The 17,910-nt window shown below is 43.2% G+C and overlaps 1 protein-coding gene across 12 annotated transcripts in view; it reads right to left on the bottom strand.

Moving 5' to 3' along the window:
• Positions 1-17,910, bottom strand: part of SBNO2 (strawberry notch homolog 2) — a 109,889-nt gene that overhangs the window by 27,318 nt on the left and 64,661 nt on the right. For all 12 annotated transcript variants that reach the window (XM_089535758.1, XM_089535769.1, XM_089535763.1 and 9 more), the window contains 10 exons: positions 11,564-11,725; positions 10,512-10,598; positions 9,794-9,884; positions 8,846-9,006; positions 6,882-7,015; positions 5,311-5,401; positions 4,065-4,208; positions 3,176-3,293; positions 2,653-2,758; positions 1,324-1,477 (listed from right to left, as the gene is read on the bottom strand). In XM_089535758.1, the coding sequence (XP_089391884.1) occupies positions 1,324-1,477; positions 2,653-2,758; positions 3,176-3,293; positions 4,065-4,208; positions 5,311-5,401; positions 6,882-7,015; positions 8,846-9,006; positions 9,794-9,884; positions 10,512-10,598; positions 11,564-11,725 (1,248 nt within the window). The remainder of the gene's footprint in view (positions 1-1,323; positions 1,478-2,652; positions 2,759-3,175; positions 3,294-4,064; positions 4,209-5,310; positions 5,402-6,881; positions 7,016-8,845; positions 9,007-9,793; positions 9,885-10,511; positions 10,599-11,563; positions 11,726-17,910) is intronic.

Raw genomic sequence — 17,910 nt, 5'->3', positions numbered from 1 at the left:
GCTGTGTTCCTGTATGGCAGAGGGTTGGACTGGATGGGCCTTGTGGTCTCTTCCAACTCTACATTCTATGAAAGCAAAGGTCAGCCCCTTCTGAACAAATCTTGCCAAGAAAACCCTGTGACAGATGTGCCTTAGGGCTGCCAGAAGTCAGACATGACTTGAAAACACACAACAACCATCTCCAGTTGTTTTTTTAAAAATAAGCACCAGGAATCAGATGATCGCCTTTCTCTCATCTTCTCTGCCTGGGAGAAATAATGCAAGCAGAAGAGACAATACTGAGTGAGATGGAGCAATAATCTCACCTATTATAAAGCCACTTCCTATTTAAGTCTGTCCTTTATTTAGGTACTTTCCTGAAGGATCAGGTAAGGTTCTAGTCCTGATGGTTCTAAATTTTAGGACCTTACTTGGAACCTCAGGGGAAGTACCAAACTTGATAGCAAACATAAGCTGCAGAAAGTTCAATTTCTGTGAGGTATCCCCAGTTAATAAGGATCAAACAGCAGGTAGGTGGGAAAGATTGTTTCTGCCACTCAAAGAAACAAAACTGGCTAAATGAGCCAGAACAAGGCAGTTCCCTATTTAAAACCAGTCTTTTATTTGGAACCATGTGACAGAGAGACTTGATATGTAGTAGAAAGTTCATTACTCAGTGTAAAAACATCCAGGAAGTCTCAGATTCAATCCCCAGCAGAAAAAGATCAAGAAGCCATAGGAAAGATCCTATGATTCCTTCTCTTCCAGAGATTCTGGCGATTTAGATGACCAATGATTTAAGTTCTATTGAAGAATATAGGAAACAGTGAGATATTGCTGGAGATTGTGGCATGTTCCAAATAGTGTCATTTTTTGTAATTGTGCTCCTGCAATCTTATCTGCAGTGACTTTATTCAGATGTTTTGTCAGTGCATTTGGAATTGCTCACAGAGCACCTCTCACACTGAATTAAAATTAAAACTGACAACTGTCATCATTGTCATCATCATCATCATCATCATCTCCTCCTCCTATTCTTTTTGCTATAACAACAGCAGACTGGTGAAATCTGGAGGGACTGAGGACTGCAAAGTCAACCTCAGGGCTACACGCTACTGACTATTTGGCCAGATAAACAGCCTGGACTGATATAAAGCAGCTTATTATATCCACCCAGCATAATAATCCCCACCACCATGTGCCAAAAAGTAGATGCTGAATAGAGCCTGCACAGAGAATAAGTGAAGATTGTTCGAGTGAGCGAACCAGGCCACACACGAGGACCAAAACCAAGAAGAGCAGCCCCAGGCCCTTGCTTGTTCCAGCCGGGAACTAGTGGCTTACCAGCTGCGCTGCCTTGTTGTAGACGTGCTCATATTCGGGGTCGAGAGGGATCTCCTCTATACGGAACGTGACCCCCGAGAAGCTGAGCTGCCGGGCGATGTACATCCCGCTCACCTTCATGTCCATGGCGACTATTTCCATTGCACCAACACCCCTGTGGGAGATGAGAGGACCAGAGAAGCAGCAGGTGAGAACAGCAAAAGGGTGCACTCTAGAACTGGACTCGTTCTGATAAGGTTGAGCCCAAGAAGGCCCAGGAATGACAAGAACCTCCATGGATCTTGTTGACCTCTTTGCCTTTCTCTGACCTGCATTTTCCAGTTCTACTTCTAGTTCAATTCTTCTGTTTCAGCTGAACTTCCACTTCTAGGTCCTACACCAACCCACTAACTTCTAAGCCTGGCACACTTATATTTCCCTTGCCATTCCCTACAGTCCCCCTATTTTTCTGAATTAGTGAAAGTTGGCTACTGAGCATTAACACCACTAATATTAGTATGAAATAAGGCAAAGCAATGTTTCTTCACAGAGGCCACCAGAGAATATCAGGCAGGGCTAGGAAAGAATCTTGCCTGAAGACCTGGGAGATATATATATATATATATATATATATATATATCAATGATCTGATTTAGTATATGGCAATTTCTTATGTTCCTGGAGCTGAGCCAATTCCTGGTATTGCCCTACATGTGGCTTGGGAAGAATCCTGCCTTAAACCATAAAAAGCAATGACTACCAGTCAAAGTTGACAACACTAGGCTAGGTTGACTAAGGGTCTGACTCAATATAAGGCAGCTTCCAATATCATAACCTCCAATATTTCACAGAAGAAAACTAGGTGTGTATGATCATGCAACCTCAGAGGGTAGTCAAGATGGCAAGAGTTATTAATGTGAAAAAACATGCAAGCGAGGAGAGGCTGCAACGGTTTAATTTGCCTCAACCAGCTTAGGAAGGAAACATTCTGCCCCCTCCTTTTCTCTTGCCTCTGTTTAATTTACTAGGTAAAACCTAGTGTTGCACTTTGAGCTCCATTGATAGCAATTGAAGTAAACTGAAGACAAAGGGGGAAGGAGAGAGAAACTGGGACATTTTAAATGCAGATGAAAATGTGGGACACCAGAGGATTAATCAGGACTGTCCCAGGCAAATTAGGACAGTTGAAGGGTATGTAATGTATTTCTAAGGTTCCAGTCCTCATGGTTGGTTTAAAGAAGAACTTGTCTTATATTAAGCTGTGTCCTCAGATTGGCAGCACCTCTCTCTGTAGAGCGAAAGAAAAGTAAATTAAAGCAAGAGACTCGACTGTTTCTTTCTCAAACATACCGTTTTTCGATGGCATGCAAGAACTCATCAAATGACCGAAAGGGAGTGCCATCTCCCCAGATCCCTAGCCGGCTCATGTAGATCATGTTCTTTGGCTCAGAGGCACCTGTCGGAGATAAAAACAGCAGGAGATGCAGGCTGGGGCTAATAAAACCTGGTTGGTATCACGCTTTTCCAATCAGCTTAAACAATTAATAATTGACTAAAACATAATTATTTAAACAGACTAACAGCTCATTAAGCAAATTGAGAGAATTTAAAAAGGCCAAAAGAGGAAAGTGGGAAAAGAGGAGAGAAACTGGAACATTTTAAAATCATGTGAAAATGTGAGATGGCAGAAGTTTTATCTGAACTGTCCCTACCACACTAAGACAGTTTTTAATTTATGACTGTCAACCCTGAGTGTCATTAATTTCAGATGTCCCTTATCGATGTTTTGAAAACCTGGCAACACTAAACTAGACAAGTGTTTTGATCTTTTTTGGTAATTGTGTGCTACCAAGTGGCATACCAAAAACCTCACCTGTGGCACTGGCATAGACGACCCTGGCGCGAGGCAGCTTATTCTGGAGGTCTAATACTGCTTTACCCATTTTGGTGGAGCTGGCATTTTTGGCTTTGTGGCATTCATCGAACACAATCTGGGCAAGTCACAAAATGTTAAGGAGAGAAGTCTCAAAAGTGAAAAGAGAGAAATACTCACACATGGTTAGACAGATTGAGATCATAAAGCCAAGCACGAGGTGCAGAGGTTTGTAAGGCATTTTGTGGGTATGCCCCAAAAGACCAGATGCTAGAAGCCACAGGTGGCTTGCAAAATAATATGGGAAGATGTTAGAGTGGAGGAAACAAATTCAAGAAACTTTAGGAAATGTCTTTTAAAAATTAAACTTGGAAACATGACAAACAGACGTGGAAATTTATCTCAAAGGGAAGAAACCTTAGAGGTGCTCTTTTCAGAAACAGGAAATATTACTCTTTCTTTCTGAATTAAAATTCCCAGAATCCCTCAGCCAGCAATATCACTACCCTTATTGGCTGGGGAATTCTGAATTTCTAGTTCAATTTTGCCAATATCTTGTTTCTTTCCACCCACTTGGCCACATTCTGAAGATTCCTTTGTGTAGGGAAATGTCTTGGGCATCTCCAATTTAAGGTTTTCAGGCCTCCTCTGGCTAACTGAAACATATATCTGCAACCTTAAGGACCGGGAACTTGTTGATGGGTTTTTTTTAAGTGCTGCAAGCTGGAGAAAGCCATACTCTGCAGCTAAAAATTTTAACTTATTTTTGGCACCAGAGTGATGCGAAGAAAAACATCTGAGCCTCAATGAGAAGCCCCAAATATTCCATTATTTTGTGAAGCCAGACTGTTCCATGAACACACAGTCCATTTTATTTCTCTTAGGATACAACACCGTCAAAATCCTCCTTGCACCAATCCAGAATCTGTTTCAACCTGGTTCTGTGCTGGCCACCGGCTTGGCTTTCACCAATCAGGGCAGAGTAAGTGGCAAATAAAACTCCTTCTGAGGTAGCTGTGTCACCATATTTAATCTGTTTGAGGAAGAAGAAACGAGGCAGGACACAGGTAAGGGGAAAACTTTCAGGTGAAAACAATGACAGTGGTCCTTTCACACTAAACAGTAGCAATAGCAATAGCAAGTATAGTTCTATACCACTTTTCGGTGTACTTAAGCAGTTTACAATGTGTAAGCTAATTGCCCCCAACAAACTGGGTACTCATTTTAGCAACCTTAGAAGGATGTCAGGCTGGGTCAACCCTGAGTCCCTGACTGGTACTGAACTCCCAACTTTGTGGTTTGTGAGCGAGTGGCTGCAGTACAGGCATTTAACCACTGCGCTACTAAGGCTCCTACAGTTGTAGCACTGATTCCACTTTGACAGGGATGGCAACATTCTACAGATTCCTGGGTTTGCAGTTTAGGAAGGGCCATTTAGACTTCTCAGGCAAATGAAAAGTCTCAGGAATCCATAGGATGTAGCCATGGCAGTTTAAGTGGAATCATAGTGCTGTAGTTGTGAAGTGTGAAAGGGTGCAGGACAGTAGAGATTTACATCCTTGATTTCAATAAACAAAGAAAGCATTTGTTCCCCTCTTCTCGGCTTAAAAAGCATAACTAGAAATGGAGCTCCAATTACTTATGGTTTTGATAAACATGTATGCTTGTTTTCAGACCTAGTGTAGCCTGTGGAGAGTCCTGGGGGCTGAAAATTGGTCCCTAGACACCTTCCACAGCCATGATATAGATGACCAATGGCTTGTGGATTGCATTCACATCTTTCAGCCTGCTATAAAGAAAGCTGTTCATTTTAAAGCAAGGTTGGGCCATATAGAGCCCTTCTGATGCTGTTGAACTACAGCTCCCACCAGCCCTAACAAACACAGTTTAGGAATGCTGTGAGTTGCAGTCCAACATAATTTCAAGGGCCACCTTTTCCCAGGTTTAAAAGGGTTTGTCCATTGTCCTGCAAAGGACATTAAGCAGAATTTGACCCTCCTTCATGGTTCAGTCCTCACATCCAGCAGAAGCAGAACTACTACCTTTTTAGGTCACCAATCTATTTTTTCCTTGCCTGTCCCACCTTCCTGTCTGGTTATGCTTTAAATCAGAGAAGGGGGGGGGCAATCACATACCTTGTTTAAAGCGTGGACAGGAATGTTGGGTGCATCAATATCCTTAAGGTCCCTCTCAGCATCATATCTGAGATCATTTGAGGCGCTGAACCTAAAGAGTGGACAAAAACCCACAGGGATTTAAACATAGATAACTCAAGACTATCCCAGCTAGATTTCTTGGAAGTGACTGGCAGCAGCTATCCAGGGCCTCCGTTTCATGGAGATATGACTTGTGTTTACCTTAAACTAAACAAGACCTACTTATTCATTTACCCTAGACCAGCAGTGTCCACTCTAACTGACAGCAGGGTTGCTTTGTCACAGACCATGGCCCATGCCCACCTTAAACCAAATCAGACATTTTTCCATCTATTCTAGACCAACAGTGTCTACTCAGCAGCTCCCCAAGGTCTGCAGCAGAGCAGAAAGGCTCTTTCCTGTCACTTGATCCCTGACCAGGTTTTGAAAAACTGGGGGGAAAAACAGGGATAGAACCCAGAACCTTTGACAGGAAAACTACATGCTCTGCCACAGAACTACAGTAAGGCAAAAGGAAGATTCTAAGCTGCTACTGTTTACGAATGGGGACCAACCACTATTCCTTCCTTCCAGCAGGTATCATGTTAGGTGTCATGTTAGACTTGTCTCAAGATGCTCAACAGATGATTAGCAGAAAAGTCTGAATCTGAGATTTGTGGTCCAGTGACTCCTAAACCATTTACTGGATAAATAAAAACAATTTTCAAGCTGGAGGAATTCCGATTCAGAAATGTCTGAAGTCTGGTTCTAAGTAGTCCCCTGAAGAAACTCTCAAGACGAAAATGTGCCAGGCATTACAATCAATAAAATAGATGGAGGATCTCTCATATATAACAGCAGTGGCATTATCACTAATTCTCAAGGAGCTAGTAGGGTGCAGAAGGGGGCACTGGTAAACCACTTCTGAAGATCTTTTACCATAAAAACCCTATGATGAGACAATCCAGAATTGTACTGGAAGATGAGACATCCATGTAAGAAGGCACTCAATGAGCTACTGGAGAAGAGTGGTAGATAAGTATGAGTGGCATTGTGTCTAATGACTCAAGCTGAGGGCAGGGAACCGTCTAACTAAAAAGATTGCATGTACAGCGCTGTGTAAATTTACAGCGCTTCATAAATAAAGGTTAATAATAATAATAATAAGCCAAAAGCAAGTTCAGCTGCTGATATGATCAGAGGTGAATGTAAATTCTGAAGTTGTACAATGTATGGAAATGTGGGAAACAGCATGAAAAGGGGAAGACCAGATTACAGGTGGATTGATTCCACCAAGAAAAACAAACAACGAGGCACCAATTTGCCATTTTAACAAGAAGTAGTGTGAGTCAGTGTGGTCTAGTGTTGGGACTAGGATTCCAGAAGACCAGGGTTTGATTATCCACATGGCCATGGAAACTCAACAGATGACCTCAGCCAAGTCACACTCTCTCATTCTCAGAGGAAAGCAATGGCAAGCTTCCTTGGGCCAAGAAAATCCTGGGATATGGTCACCATTGGTTGGGGGTAAACCTGAAGGCACACAGAAACAACAGTAACATCAAACTCACCACAGGGCTTTCTTCCTTCCCTTCAGATAGTTTTCAAAGATGATCCCTGCAACTGTCCGGCCTTTCCCAACCCCAGCACCATCCCCGATGAGAAAGCCGGCTCTTTGACCATTTGGGAGTAAAACTTCATGTTGCTGGAAATCCAAAAACATAAAGGAAGCAGCAATTAGGTGAGTAGGGAAAGAGCAACCATTCCAAGGAGGCTTGTTCTTTTCCTAGGATTATTTACCTTCCCATCTTAGCCTTCCTTCAGTTTGCAAGAGCTGAGTGTGCAGGCCACACAGAAAGATCGAGAACATCTACTGGATGGGAGGTGTATTGTTTAGAAGACAGGCAGGCAGGCAGCAGACATTGTTACAGGAATGCAATAGTTGCAAACCCCTGCACTAAACATAGGGTTGGACTAAATAGTATCTCGAATTTCCAAGGCCTTCTCAGTGGCTGCTCCCAGCTGGTGGAACTCCCTGCCCCAGGAGGCGAGACTGGCACCCTTTCTCCCTGTACTGCAGTCCTTCCACTGCCATATAAAGAGCATTTCATTTCAGGTGGGCTTTTTGGCAATTGGGACAGAGGAAGGTGCTTTTAATAAGTGGTTGTTGTAGTTGTGAGCCATCTTGAGACACAGTTTTGGAAGAAAGGCAGGGCCTAAATCAAATAAATTGGTTCCCTTCCATTGCTCAAAGCCTACCATTCTAAGTGCCAGGGCTGTGAAGTCAGAAGCCATTTGGGTTGGAATCAGTAGAAATATACCAACTCCAACTTCAAAATGAAAACGTGTAATATTAAAACAATATATGGTAAATCTATCATTTTATACATCTACTTTACCTTTTTAAAAAGTATTAAATGACTAATTTGTTGTATATTTACTTTTGCAGGAATTTAGGAACATTTTCTTGTTTAGATATTGTCATCAAATAGATATATTTGATGTTCCATCAATCTAAGTAGCCTAATGATTCATGCAGCAGGGATGAAATGCCTTGTGCTACCATTCTACCACAGTATATTTGGTATTACACTCATCCCTCCATATTTGCAGCTTTGATATTTGCGGATCTGATTATTCACGGATTTGATTAATATGTTCTCTCTAGGAATAGCTAGGGCCTCCTGTGCAACTCTATGGTCAACTGTAACTAAAAGTTGCACTGAAAGACCTAGAGATTCCTAGAGAGAATACTCTACTAGGCCTTTGTAGCTCCTCTAGTGCAGTTCTATGGTCAGGGTCTGTTGGACGTTGACACAGAGTTGCACTGGAGGACCTAGAAATTCCTAGAGTTGTCCTCTCAGATATAAACATGGTGTTTTTGTTATTTGCGGTTTTTCCATATTCATGGGGATCTTGTGCCCCTAACCCATAGCAAATATGGAGGGACAGGTGTACTTATTAATGTACTTCTGCCATTTATGAAAGAGTTGGATAGAGGAGAAAAATCAGAGAAGCTGGAGTCAAAGGTTTGGCATACCAACTCCACAATCCTGGTTACGAATGTATTTCTTGATTTCCCCCCTAGATTTGACCTGATCAGTTTTACAGATGAAGCTACCATTAGGTATTACCAAGACTTCTTTACACAGAACTGTGTAGAGTGTGGGGGGCAATTTGCACCCTTAAACTCCCACAGCCTACCCCCATCCCAAAGAAAACCAGCCAATAACCAGGCAAAGTGTTTGACTATTTTTGCCTCCATCCATGTTTTCACCACTTGGTTCGGAGTGCACTACTTGGTTTGGAGTGATTTCTTACTTCCCAAACCTGGGGGAGAGAATGCAGGTGCTTCAGGACTTTGGGGGCCACATTATGTGGCCCATAGGCCAGTTTCCTCACCCTTTTCTATTAACTTGTGATGGGTGCTGCTTGACAGGCTCAGCTACAAACTTTACCTGGATTCACACCTCTTCCTATTTCGATTGTTCTTTCTTTTTATCAATTGATGTTTAGCAGTTGGCAACAGGCTTACCTGGCAGGCATACGTAATCGCTTCCAGCTGTAGTGCGGAGAGTAACCCATTGTCAGCGATGGACTCAGGGAGGGAGAGTATGTAGGTGACGTCTGGAGGTGGGACGCTGGAAAGGGTGCTTGTCTCAACCACTCGGTCAGGATGGTGCTTCCCGAGTTTACCTGGAAATTGGCCAAAGGAAAACCAGTCAGCAGTCTGCAACTCTTCTTGTGCTCACTGAAACTGGACAGTGGGGACAAGTCACTGAGTACAAGTCACAACAATACCATCTGCAACAATGTACTGTATAAGCACATACCTCACTTAACAAAGCCTCCCACAAAGAAGCTCCTTCCTACAAAGCCCCCTCTTCTCCTTCTCCTCTGCCTAGCTGCAAGGTTTTTTTAGTAGTACCTTTGAGACTAACTGTGTGAAGGAAAGAAGCAGACCAAGTCTACGAAAGGTTATGCTACATCTTCTTTCACACAGTTAGTCTCAAAGGTGCTACAGATTCCTCTGCAATTGTTTCTTTCCGCAAAACTCACCAGGGATTGGCAGCTAATGAGCTTGTAGACTACTATCAGTTCATAAGCCACTGTTTAAGTACCACTGCTAAGAGAGCTGTAGCATGATGTAGTGGTTTGAGTGTTGAACAAGGACACTGGGAGACCAGGGTTTGAATCCCCGCTCACCATCTTGGGAAAGTCACACTCTCTCAGCCTTAGAGGAAGGCAAAGGCAAACCCCTGCTGAATAAATTCTGCCATGAAAAGTCTTAATAGAGTCGCCATAATTCAGCAATAGCTTTAAGGCACACAACAACAACAACAACAAGCTGAAGACTACAATCAAAAGGAGGTAATAGAAAACCTGCTGTGAATAAATCTTCCCAAGAATACTCTATGATAGGATCACCATAAGTTGGAGTAGACTTGAAGGCACATGATAATATCAACAGCAAGCCACTCACATTTGGAAGGAACATAATCGGCGTATGTCTCTGTATGACCAAGCTCCTCTGTTTCATCGTCTTCTTCCTCCTCTTCTACCTGAGTTTGGGACTGAAATTAAACAGATAAAAAGAATTGGAAATGTTAAAGATGTATCATCAGGCAATTTAATGCCAAAGAGACCCAGGACTGACGAAAGCTGCAGTCCAATATACATACATACAGAGAGAGAGAGAGAGAGAGAGAGAGAGAGAGAGAGAGAGAGAATGATAGATGCCCTGACCCAGTTCTCCATTATAAATGATTAATAGTTATTAGAATTTTGATATACAGTTGGCCCTCTGTTTTCATGGGGGATCCATTCCGGACCCCCGTCCCCAGCACGAAAATGGAGGCTCACGCTTATTCAAGTCCCATAAGCCAGGTGTGTGCACCATTGCAAATAGTGGAGATCACATCTTCACGTATATTCAATTAGGAGGCGCAACTGTATATATTTTTTCTCAATAAAGGATAAAATAGAAGACCAACTGTGACACACTCAAGCACCACAATTCAACTAGGTTAGGTCTACATTTCCATGATCCTAGTGTGCACAAACTGTGGAAAGAGGTTTTCATACTTTTGGACCATGACCTCTGCAGCCCCTGGCCAGCACAGCCAATGTCAAGGAATGCCGAGAGTTGCAGTCCAATGACATCCAGAGGGTTGTAATTTCCAACCCCCTTATCCACTCACCTGAATAGTTGAAAGAAGTGAAGTGGCGGTGATATGGTTCTCGATTCCCTGTAAGCATTCTAGGCTCTCTAAGTCAGGAGGCAAGGGCTGAGCAGAAACAAAAGAAGCAGAAAGATTGAAAACAATGGCTCAGAAGACAGACAAAAAAAAGAAATACCTCCCACACACAACTAGTACATTCCCTTCTCCACCATCTTGTGCCTGCCAATGTTCCCAGACAGCTCTCTATAGGAGATAAGAGTTCATACATCTGATGACAGAGGAAGAGATGATGGGCTATGGTGTCCTTTTTCAATTACTCTGTGCAATCAAAGCTCCCCGAAATGTTATGTTCCAAGCAAACCACCACCTCCTCTTTGGGGGGAAAAAAAGACAATAAAATGAAGAGATTGCCAGCGTCATGATTAATAGAGTCCCTGGCAAAGCCTTTGGCTTTATGGCCAGGGATCGGCTTGCCAGGGCTATAAAAGGGAGAGGGAGGGGGGGAATATTCCTGAAGTAGAAGTGAAATGGGAAAACCAACAAGGCACAAACATGCTGTAATTATTTCCCCCTTTTTTTTTTAAAGAAGGGGGGGCAGCCTCTTTCATTCCTGGAAGTCTGAGTCACAATTACCAGCAGGAAGTTGGAGAGAAAATCTAGGGGAAGTTTTTGAGTGCCACAAAGCCAATTGCTCAAGTCCACAGGTAGCTATGGATTCACGATCTTTGATCCCCAGCAGGTTGGTTCCATCAAGTGGTATATTACCCACAGGGCATCACAAAAACAAGACCCCAAAAAAGTTCAAGAAAGAGCAAACTGACATTAGGATTGCAGTTTTGGTTGGCAGCTAGAAGGAAAAGAGCTTTCTTTCTTTCTTTCTTTCTTTCTTTCTTTCATCAGACTCTTGCAAATACAAATGTGCAAATTCAGGACAAATTGTTGTAGTTTGGTTGGGGTTTTTTTAATGTTTTAAAGGCACGTTCTGAGAGAGGATCTTTGCAGTTCACGGGTTCAAAATGGAGGGATGGGGGGGAGCGGAAAACAAAAGACAGACAGAAATGCATGCTGACCTCTATTTGGTTCTGCTGCGGTGTGCTGACGTCCCATATGGTTGGCACACGGCTGAGACTATCCGCTGGCAGGAATTCCTGAGCATCAGCGATATCGGAAAGGGAGTCCGCAGGGGAGGAGAAGAGGGAATTGCTAGAGAGTTCATTGAGGTATGCAGAATCCTGGATTTGAGGAGAAAGGGGATGGGATAAAGGAACAATAATTTAAAAATGAAAATAGAATTGTAGATATCTATGAGTTGTTAACAGCAAAAGATAGGTCTATATCATCATCATCAATTTGGCACCTGACAAATAAAACAACAACAAATAACAGCCTGGCCAAAAGCGTATTATCTTTTACACACACACACACACACGAAGGAGTTATGCAAACATAAAGCTATGCAATACAACTCTAAAAGAAATTATCCAAAGTCTATCCCAAACAGTAACGTAGTAGTTTGTGAAACATTTCAAGACAAGCATTCTGATGTGCTGAACTCTACCTCCCATCAGGCTGATAGGAGTTGCAGCCCAACATACCCAGAGGCCTGCCAGGCGGAGCAACCCAAGCAAACAATTTTTTTCTTCCATTCACTTCTATGAGAGAAAAGTAACTGGTTATCTTTGGAAGGTAGGTAGTCCAATGGAGGGGTGTGTGTGCTGAGCTCCCTCTTACTAAGAAGCCCTACTGGCTGACCCTGCCCACCCCATCTCTCAACTCTTGCCACAGTGCTGTCCCAAGACATTTTGCCACCAGAAGCCAAGGACAAGCTATCATCTCTTCTTCTACATTCCAGGGACGTAGCCAGGATTTTAGGAAAGGGGGGGGGGGTCCAGACTAAGTGCCACCATTATAATGGGGCTTGGGCGCTGCAGCGCAGCAGCACACACCATTCATTTTTCTAATGGAAGGGGGGGTCTGGACCCGAAGATCCCCCCACTTGGCTACTTCCCTGTACATTCTGTAACCAAAAGGCTGCTGGAATGGCGGGTGAGCCCTTCGTCATCAGTAATAAGTAAGGGCAGCAAAGTCCTCAATTATCCCAGAGTTGTTGGCAAACCGCATAGTACTGTACACAGATCTTCTTGGACATCTTACTGCCACCTCTCAGCTTCTGCTGCCTGGGACAATTTTATTTCTCAAATGCAGAAAGGCCATGATCTCAGCTCGGGGGAATGAAGGTTTGATTCCTGTACTCGCACTTACATGCCAAAGGAGCTCAGTCCTCCCTTCTAAATGGCGATCCATGCCTGCACAGAACAACTGGGTAGTCAGTTTGTGCCTCAGCTCCCCAATGGCTGGTTGATGAACTTTGGCATTTTGGGATTTTGTTCTTAAAAACACACACACAGATAGATTCTGGAAAGCAGGTCAGTGAAGCTGGAGTCATGGAGCTGGAAATGGTTTAGGGTGGAGTCAAGTGACGCTGGGCAAGTCACACATTTTCAGCCTCAGAGGATGGCAATGGCAAACCCCCATCGGAAGGAACTTGCCAAGAAAGCCCCATGATAGGTTTACTTTAGGGTTGGCATACGTTGGAAACAACTTGAAGGCACACAGCATCACCACCAAGAGTTGGTAGAAATGCTTCAACATTACAATGCTGTAACAATATATGCTAAATATTATACTGTATACTATTTTATATTTATATTTTATACTTAAGTAAATATATTTAATGTTCTACCACTCTAAGCAGCCAGATGATTCACATGGAGAACATGAAAGGTCATTGCGTGGACTTCCAGAATCTGCCCAATGCTCTTTGAGAGATCCTATGGATTGTAGTCTCCCAAAAAGTAACTTTTCCCCAACTTGGGGGGATGGGGAGATTAAGAAGATTCCAGAAGTTACAGGTCTACTGACCCCAATATATGTAATATTATAGCACCCTTTGAGACCCAATGTGGCGTAGTGGTCTGAGCATTGACAAAGGCTCTGGAGCCCAGGGTTCAATTCTTGCTTGGCCATGGAACCCACTGGATAAGTCAAACTCTCTCAGCCTCAGAGGAAGGCAACTGCAAACCCTGTCTGATGAAACGTACCAAGAAAACCCGGTGATAGGGTTACCTTAGAGTGCCATAAGTCAGAAACAACTTGAAGGCAACCTTCTCCTCCTGCCTTCCAGGGTTTTCTCCATCCCTGCAGGCAAACATCTTTATTTTAAAACTGGAGACATGGGTATATATATGAACCGAGCACAAAGTGGATGCTCTACCTGCTAAGCAAAGGTCTGTCTCCAAGGAAGCAGAAACAGCTACCATTTTCCCCCTCCTTCTATCCAGTATTATCTACACTGACTGGAAGCAACTCTCCAGCCCCTCTTCCCAATTTCATTTGCAACTTGCTAAGATTTCTCTAACTAGAAATGCTGAGAACTGAGATTTGGCCCTTTTGCATGCAAAGCAGATGCTCTGTCTCTGATCTATTATTCTGCTCAAAATAAAATAAGGTTCCAGTCCTCATGGTTCTGAATGACTGGTTTAAAATAAGAAGCCATGCTATCCTGGATCAGACCTTCTCCTTTTGTGTCGTGTCTTTTTAGATTGTAAGCCTCAGGGCAGGGAACCGTCTATTATCCCCTCTGTTGTAAGCCGCCCGGATTCCCAGTGATTGGGTGGCATATAAATTATTATTATTATTATTATTATTATTATTATTTGTCCATCAGTAAAATGCCTTGAGATTCAGTTTTGAGGGGGAAAGGCCAGATATAAATGATGGTGCAGGTGGTGATCTTTTTGGTTGTTGTTGTTGTTGTTAAAACAATTGTGGTTCCAGTAGGAAGAGGTGCTTTGGTAGCAGTTCAAAAGAGACCAACAAAGTATCTGATGCAATAATCCGAAATAGGATTGCAACAACTACAAAAAGTGACACTTTTTAAAAGAGAAAAGGGCGTGTTCTGGAATTTTTTTAATTTGATTTTTTTAATGGTTTATGTTTCAACTGTTTTAAATTTTGTTTCAACGGTTAGATGCCACCTTGAATCCCAACCTGGAAAGGGGCAGAAAAATATATACATAAAAACAGGTGTTGTTGTGTACCTTCAAGTCATTTCCAACTTAATGGCACCCTAAGACAAAGCTATTATGGATTTTTCTTGGCAAGAGTGTTCAGAGGCAGTTTGCCATTGCCATCCTCGAAGCTGAGAGTGTGAGACATACCTCAGTTAACAAAGCCTTTGGCAAAGAAACTCCTTTTTACAAAGTCCTTTTACAGCCACCCAGTCCCCCTTTCGTTATTGTTGTTGTTGTATTGTGTCTTCAAGTCATTTCTGATTTATGGCCACCCTAAGGCGATACTATCATGGAGTTTTCTTGGCAAGATTATTCAAAGGAGGTTTGCCATTGCCTCCCCTGAGGCTGAGAGAGTGTGACTTGTCCCAAGTCAGCCAGTGAGTTTCATGGCCAAGCAGGGAATTGAACCCTAGTCTCCAGAGTCATAATCCAACGCTCAAACCAGTGCAGCACACTGTTTCCTATATTTTTTAGCAACATTGGCTTTGGGAGTATGGTGAAAGAGGACTGGAGAAATGCAGATTTTCTGCAGTAAACAATGCAATAACACTTGAGCTGGGAATGAATGTATTTCTGCTCCAGCCAACCCAACTGTAGCCGTGTGTGGCTGCCTACAACAGGAAAGTTAAAGAGAAGCTAACTATTCAGCACGCGTGAACGGCAAGCCAGAGAGAAAAGGGGAGTTAGAAAAGAAGCCAACTCCCCTTCAGCATGTTAAGCAAAGCTCAGACTGGTAGGTTTGTCCAGTGAAATGGGAATCATAAGAAAACTGGAAATCGGTAAAAGGAGAAATCAGCCTTGGATGCATTTTGGAAGATGCTTTCAAGTGCTGTGTGCATACTGTTAGCTTGAATAAAATGTTTACTGAAACATGTTGAGCTGAGGGCACATTTGGTGTGACGTAGAGACCTATCCCTATTCTTTCTGTGGTTTTTCTGCTTCTGGTACCCAATTTAGTGATGCCCAGGAACACAGCTGCTTCCTTCCAGCAAGGTATAATGTACTTGGAATGTGTCACATTACAAAGTCTAGAATCTGAAACAATGGTCTAAAACTCCCATCAGTAAACCTTTAGACTGTGAAATCAATAATGATGACGTTAATGATGTCTGATGCAGCTCTCCCAGGTCATCCATTCACCTCCTATTTGAGTTCGCTTTGCCTCCAAATCATAGAATCATAGAATCGTAGAGTTGGAAGAGACCGCAAGGGCCATCCAGTCCAACCCCTGCCATGCAGGGAAATCACAATCAAAGCATCCCCGACAGATGGCCATCCAGTCTCTGTTTGAAGACCTCTAAGGAAGGAGACTCCACTACACTTTGAGGGAGTGTGTTCCACTTTCGAACCGCCCTTACTGTCAGGAAGTTCCTCCTAATGTTGAGGTGGAATCTCTTCTCCTGCAGCTTGCATCCACTGCTCCGGGTCCTAGTCTCTGGAGCAGCAGAAAACAAGCTTGCTCCCTCCTCAATATGACATCCCTTCAAATATTTAAACAGGGCTTATCATGTCACCTCTTCACCTTCTTTTCTCCAGGCTAAACATTCCCATCTCCTTAAGTCGTTCCTCATAGGGCATGGTTTCCAGACCCTTCACCATTTTAGTTGCCCTCCTTTGGACACGCTCCGGTTTCTCAATGTCCTTTTTTAATTGTGGTGTCCAGAACTGGACACAGTATTCCAGGTGGGGCCTGTCTAGAGCAGAATAGAGTAGCACTATTACTTCCCTTGATCTAGACACTATACTTCTATTGATGCAGCCTAAAATTGCATTGGCCTTGTTAGCTGCCGCATCACACTGTTGACTCATATTCAACTTATGGTCTACTTGGACTCCTAGATCCCTTTCACATGTAGTTTCATTCAGCTGGTGTTTGGATGCAATGTTTTTTGAATATGAATAATATATTTTACCCAATTAATAGGCTACTTTTCAGGAGGGAAGTCTACAGCTGTGACTCACATACACATACAAGAGCTGGTAAGTCCTAGCCTGCATCTGCACTGCATACTTAAAGCAACTGGACACCACTTTAACTACCATGGTATGGAATTCTGGAATTTGCAGTTTTACGAGATGCTTAGCCTTCTCTCTCTGAGAGCCACAAGAAACCACAAGTCCCAGGATTCTGTAGGATGGAGCCATGATAGTTAAAGTGTCATCAAACTGCATTAATCCTGCAGTGTAAATGCAGCCTCAGTTTTCTCCTCACCTCATTCCACTAACCTTTCTTAAAGATGCTACCAAACACTTTGGCAGCTTTGTGGTTGGTTTAATCAGAGGTTGCCAATCTGGAGCTGACAGCTTTAATTGGGTCTTTAGGTATTGTTAATTGACATAATTAATTAGTACTAACCAGCATGACTAACCAAGCAGGGCGTTGCATTTCTTCACATGGAACGTGGTTTATCTGTTTATTTCACTGCATTGTCAAAACCACCCAAGCACGAAACTTTGAAAACACTCAGTGGCAATAAATGCAATAAAACCAATCAGATAAGGAAAAAAATGAGATGGCACAAAATAAAACCACGTGTCAGATCGGCAACCTGGGAGGACAACATGTTCTCAGGCCTCCAGACAACAGTAAGGCAAGGCGGGCCAGAATTCCTGTTGCAATATTTGAGGCTGAGAGGAAGAGGCAGCTGAAAGGAAACCCCTGTAAGAAAGGCAGCCACTGTAAGAAGACAGAGAAATTACAAATACAGCTTGCACTCTTTCATGCTGGGCAACATGGCTTTTAGGGCTGAAGAGCAGGGTATAAATACCATAAATAAATCAAAATCAAAATAGAACATCCCACATGAATGCCCAGAAACAAAGGTAGAAGGTAGGGAGGAATTGCCCGGGTACAGAGGGATGGGGGGAAAGAAAATGTCTTCGGCTTCAAAACTGAGGGACACAGAGAACCCTGCAAGATATGCCCATTCCCGTACAAAGATCCCTTTGCCAGGTATTCTCCTCCTACTTATGGGTGCCAGGATGTTTGTGCCAAGCCCTTAACTCTCAGACTCCCTGGTTTCCAACCAAATGCTTGGGGGAAGGTTACGGATAGCCCTGTCATGCTTTCAGAGACAAACGCAGGAAGCTGGTTCCTCTGCCAAGTCTAGACAATTTGTCCACCACAACCAGTACCTGTTCACTCTGACTGGCAGGAGCTTTCCAGGGTTCCTGATGCAGAAGGGTCTTTTCCCCATTTGTTGTGCGTTATGGGACTCCAAGGTGAACTTATCATAGGGATTTTTTTCTTTGGCAAGGTTCTTCGCGGGGGATCTGCCATTGCCGTCCTCTGAGGCCAAGAGTGTCTTTTCCATGGCTGAGAAGAGATTTGAACGCTGGTCTCC

The sequence above is a fragment of the Sceloporus occidentalis genome, unplaced genomic scaffold, assembly GCF_023333645.1.
Source record: "Sceloporus occidentalis isolate IW3139 unplaced genomic scaffold, rSceOcc1.0.p SCAF_8, whole genome shotgun sequence".
Lineage (NCBI taxonomy): Eukaryota > Metazoa > Chordata > Lepidosauria > Squamata > Phrynosomatidae > Sceloporus > Sceloporus occidentalis.
The sequence above is the reverse complement of the archived record's forward strand: the minus strand, read 5'-3'. Positions and strand labels throughout refer to the sequence as shown.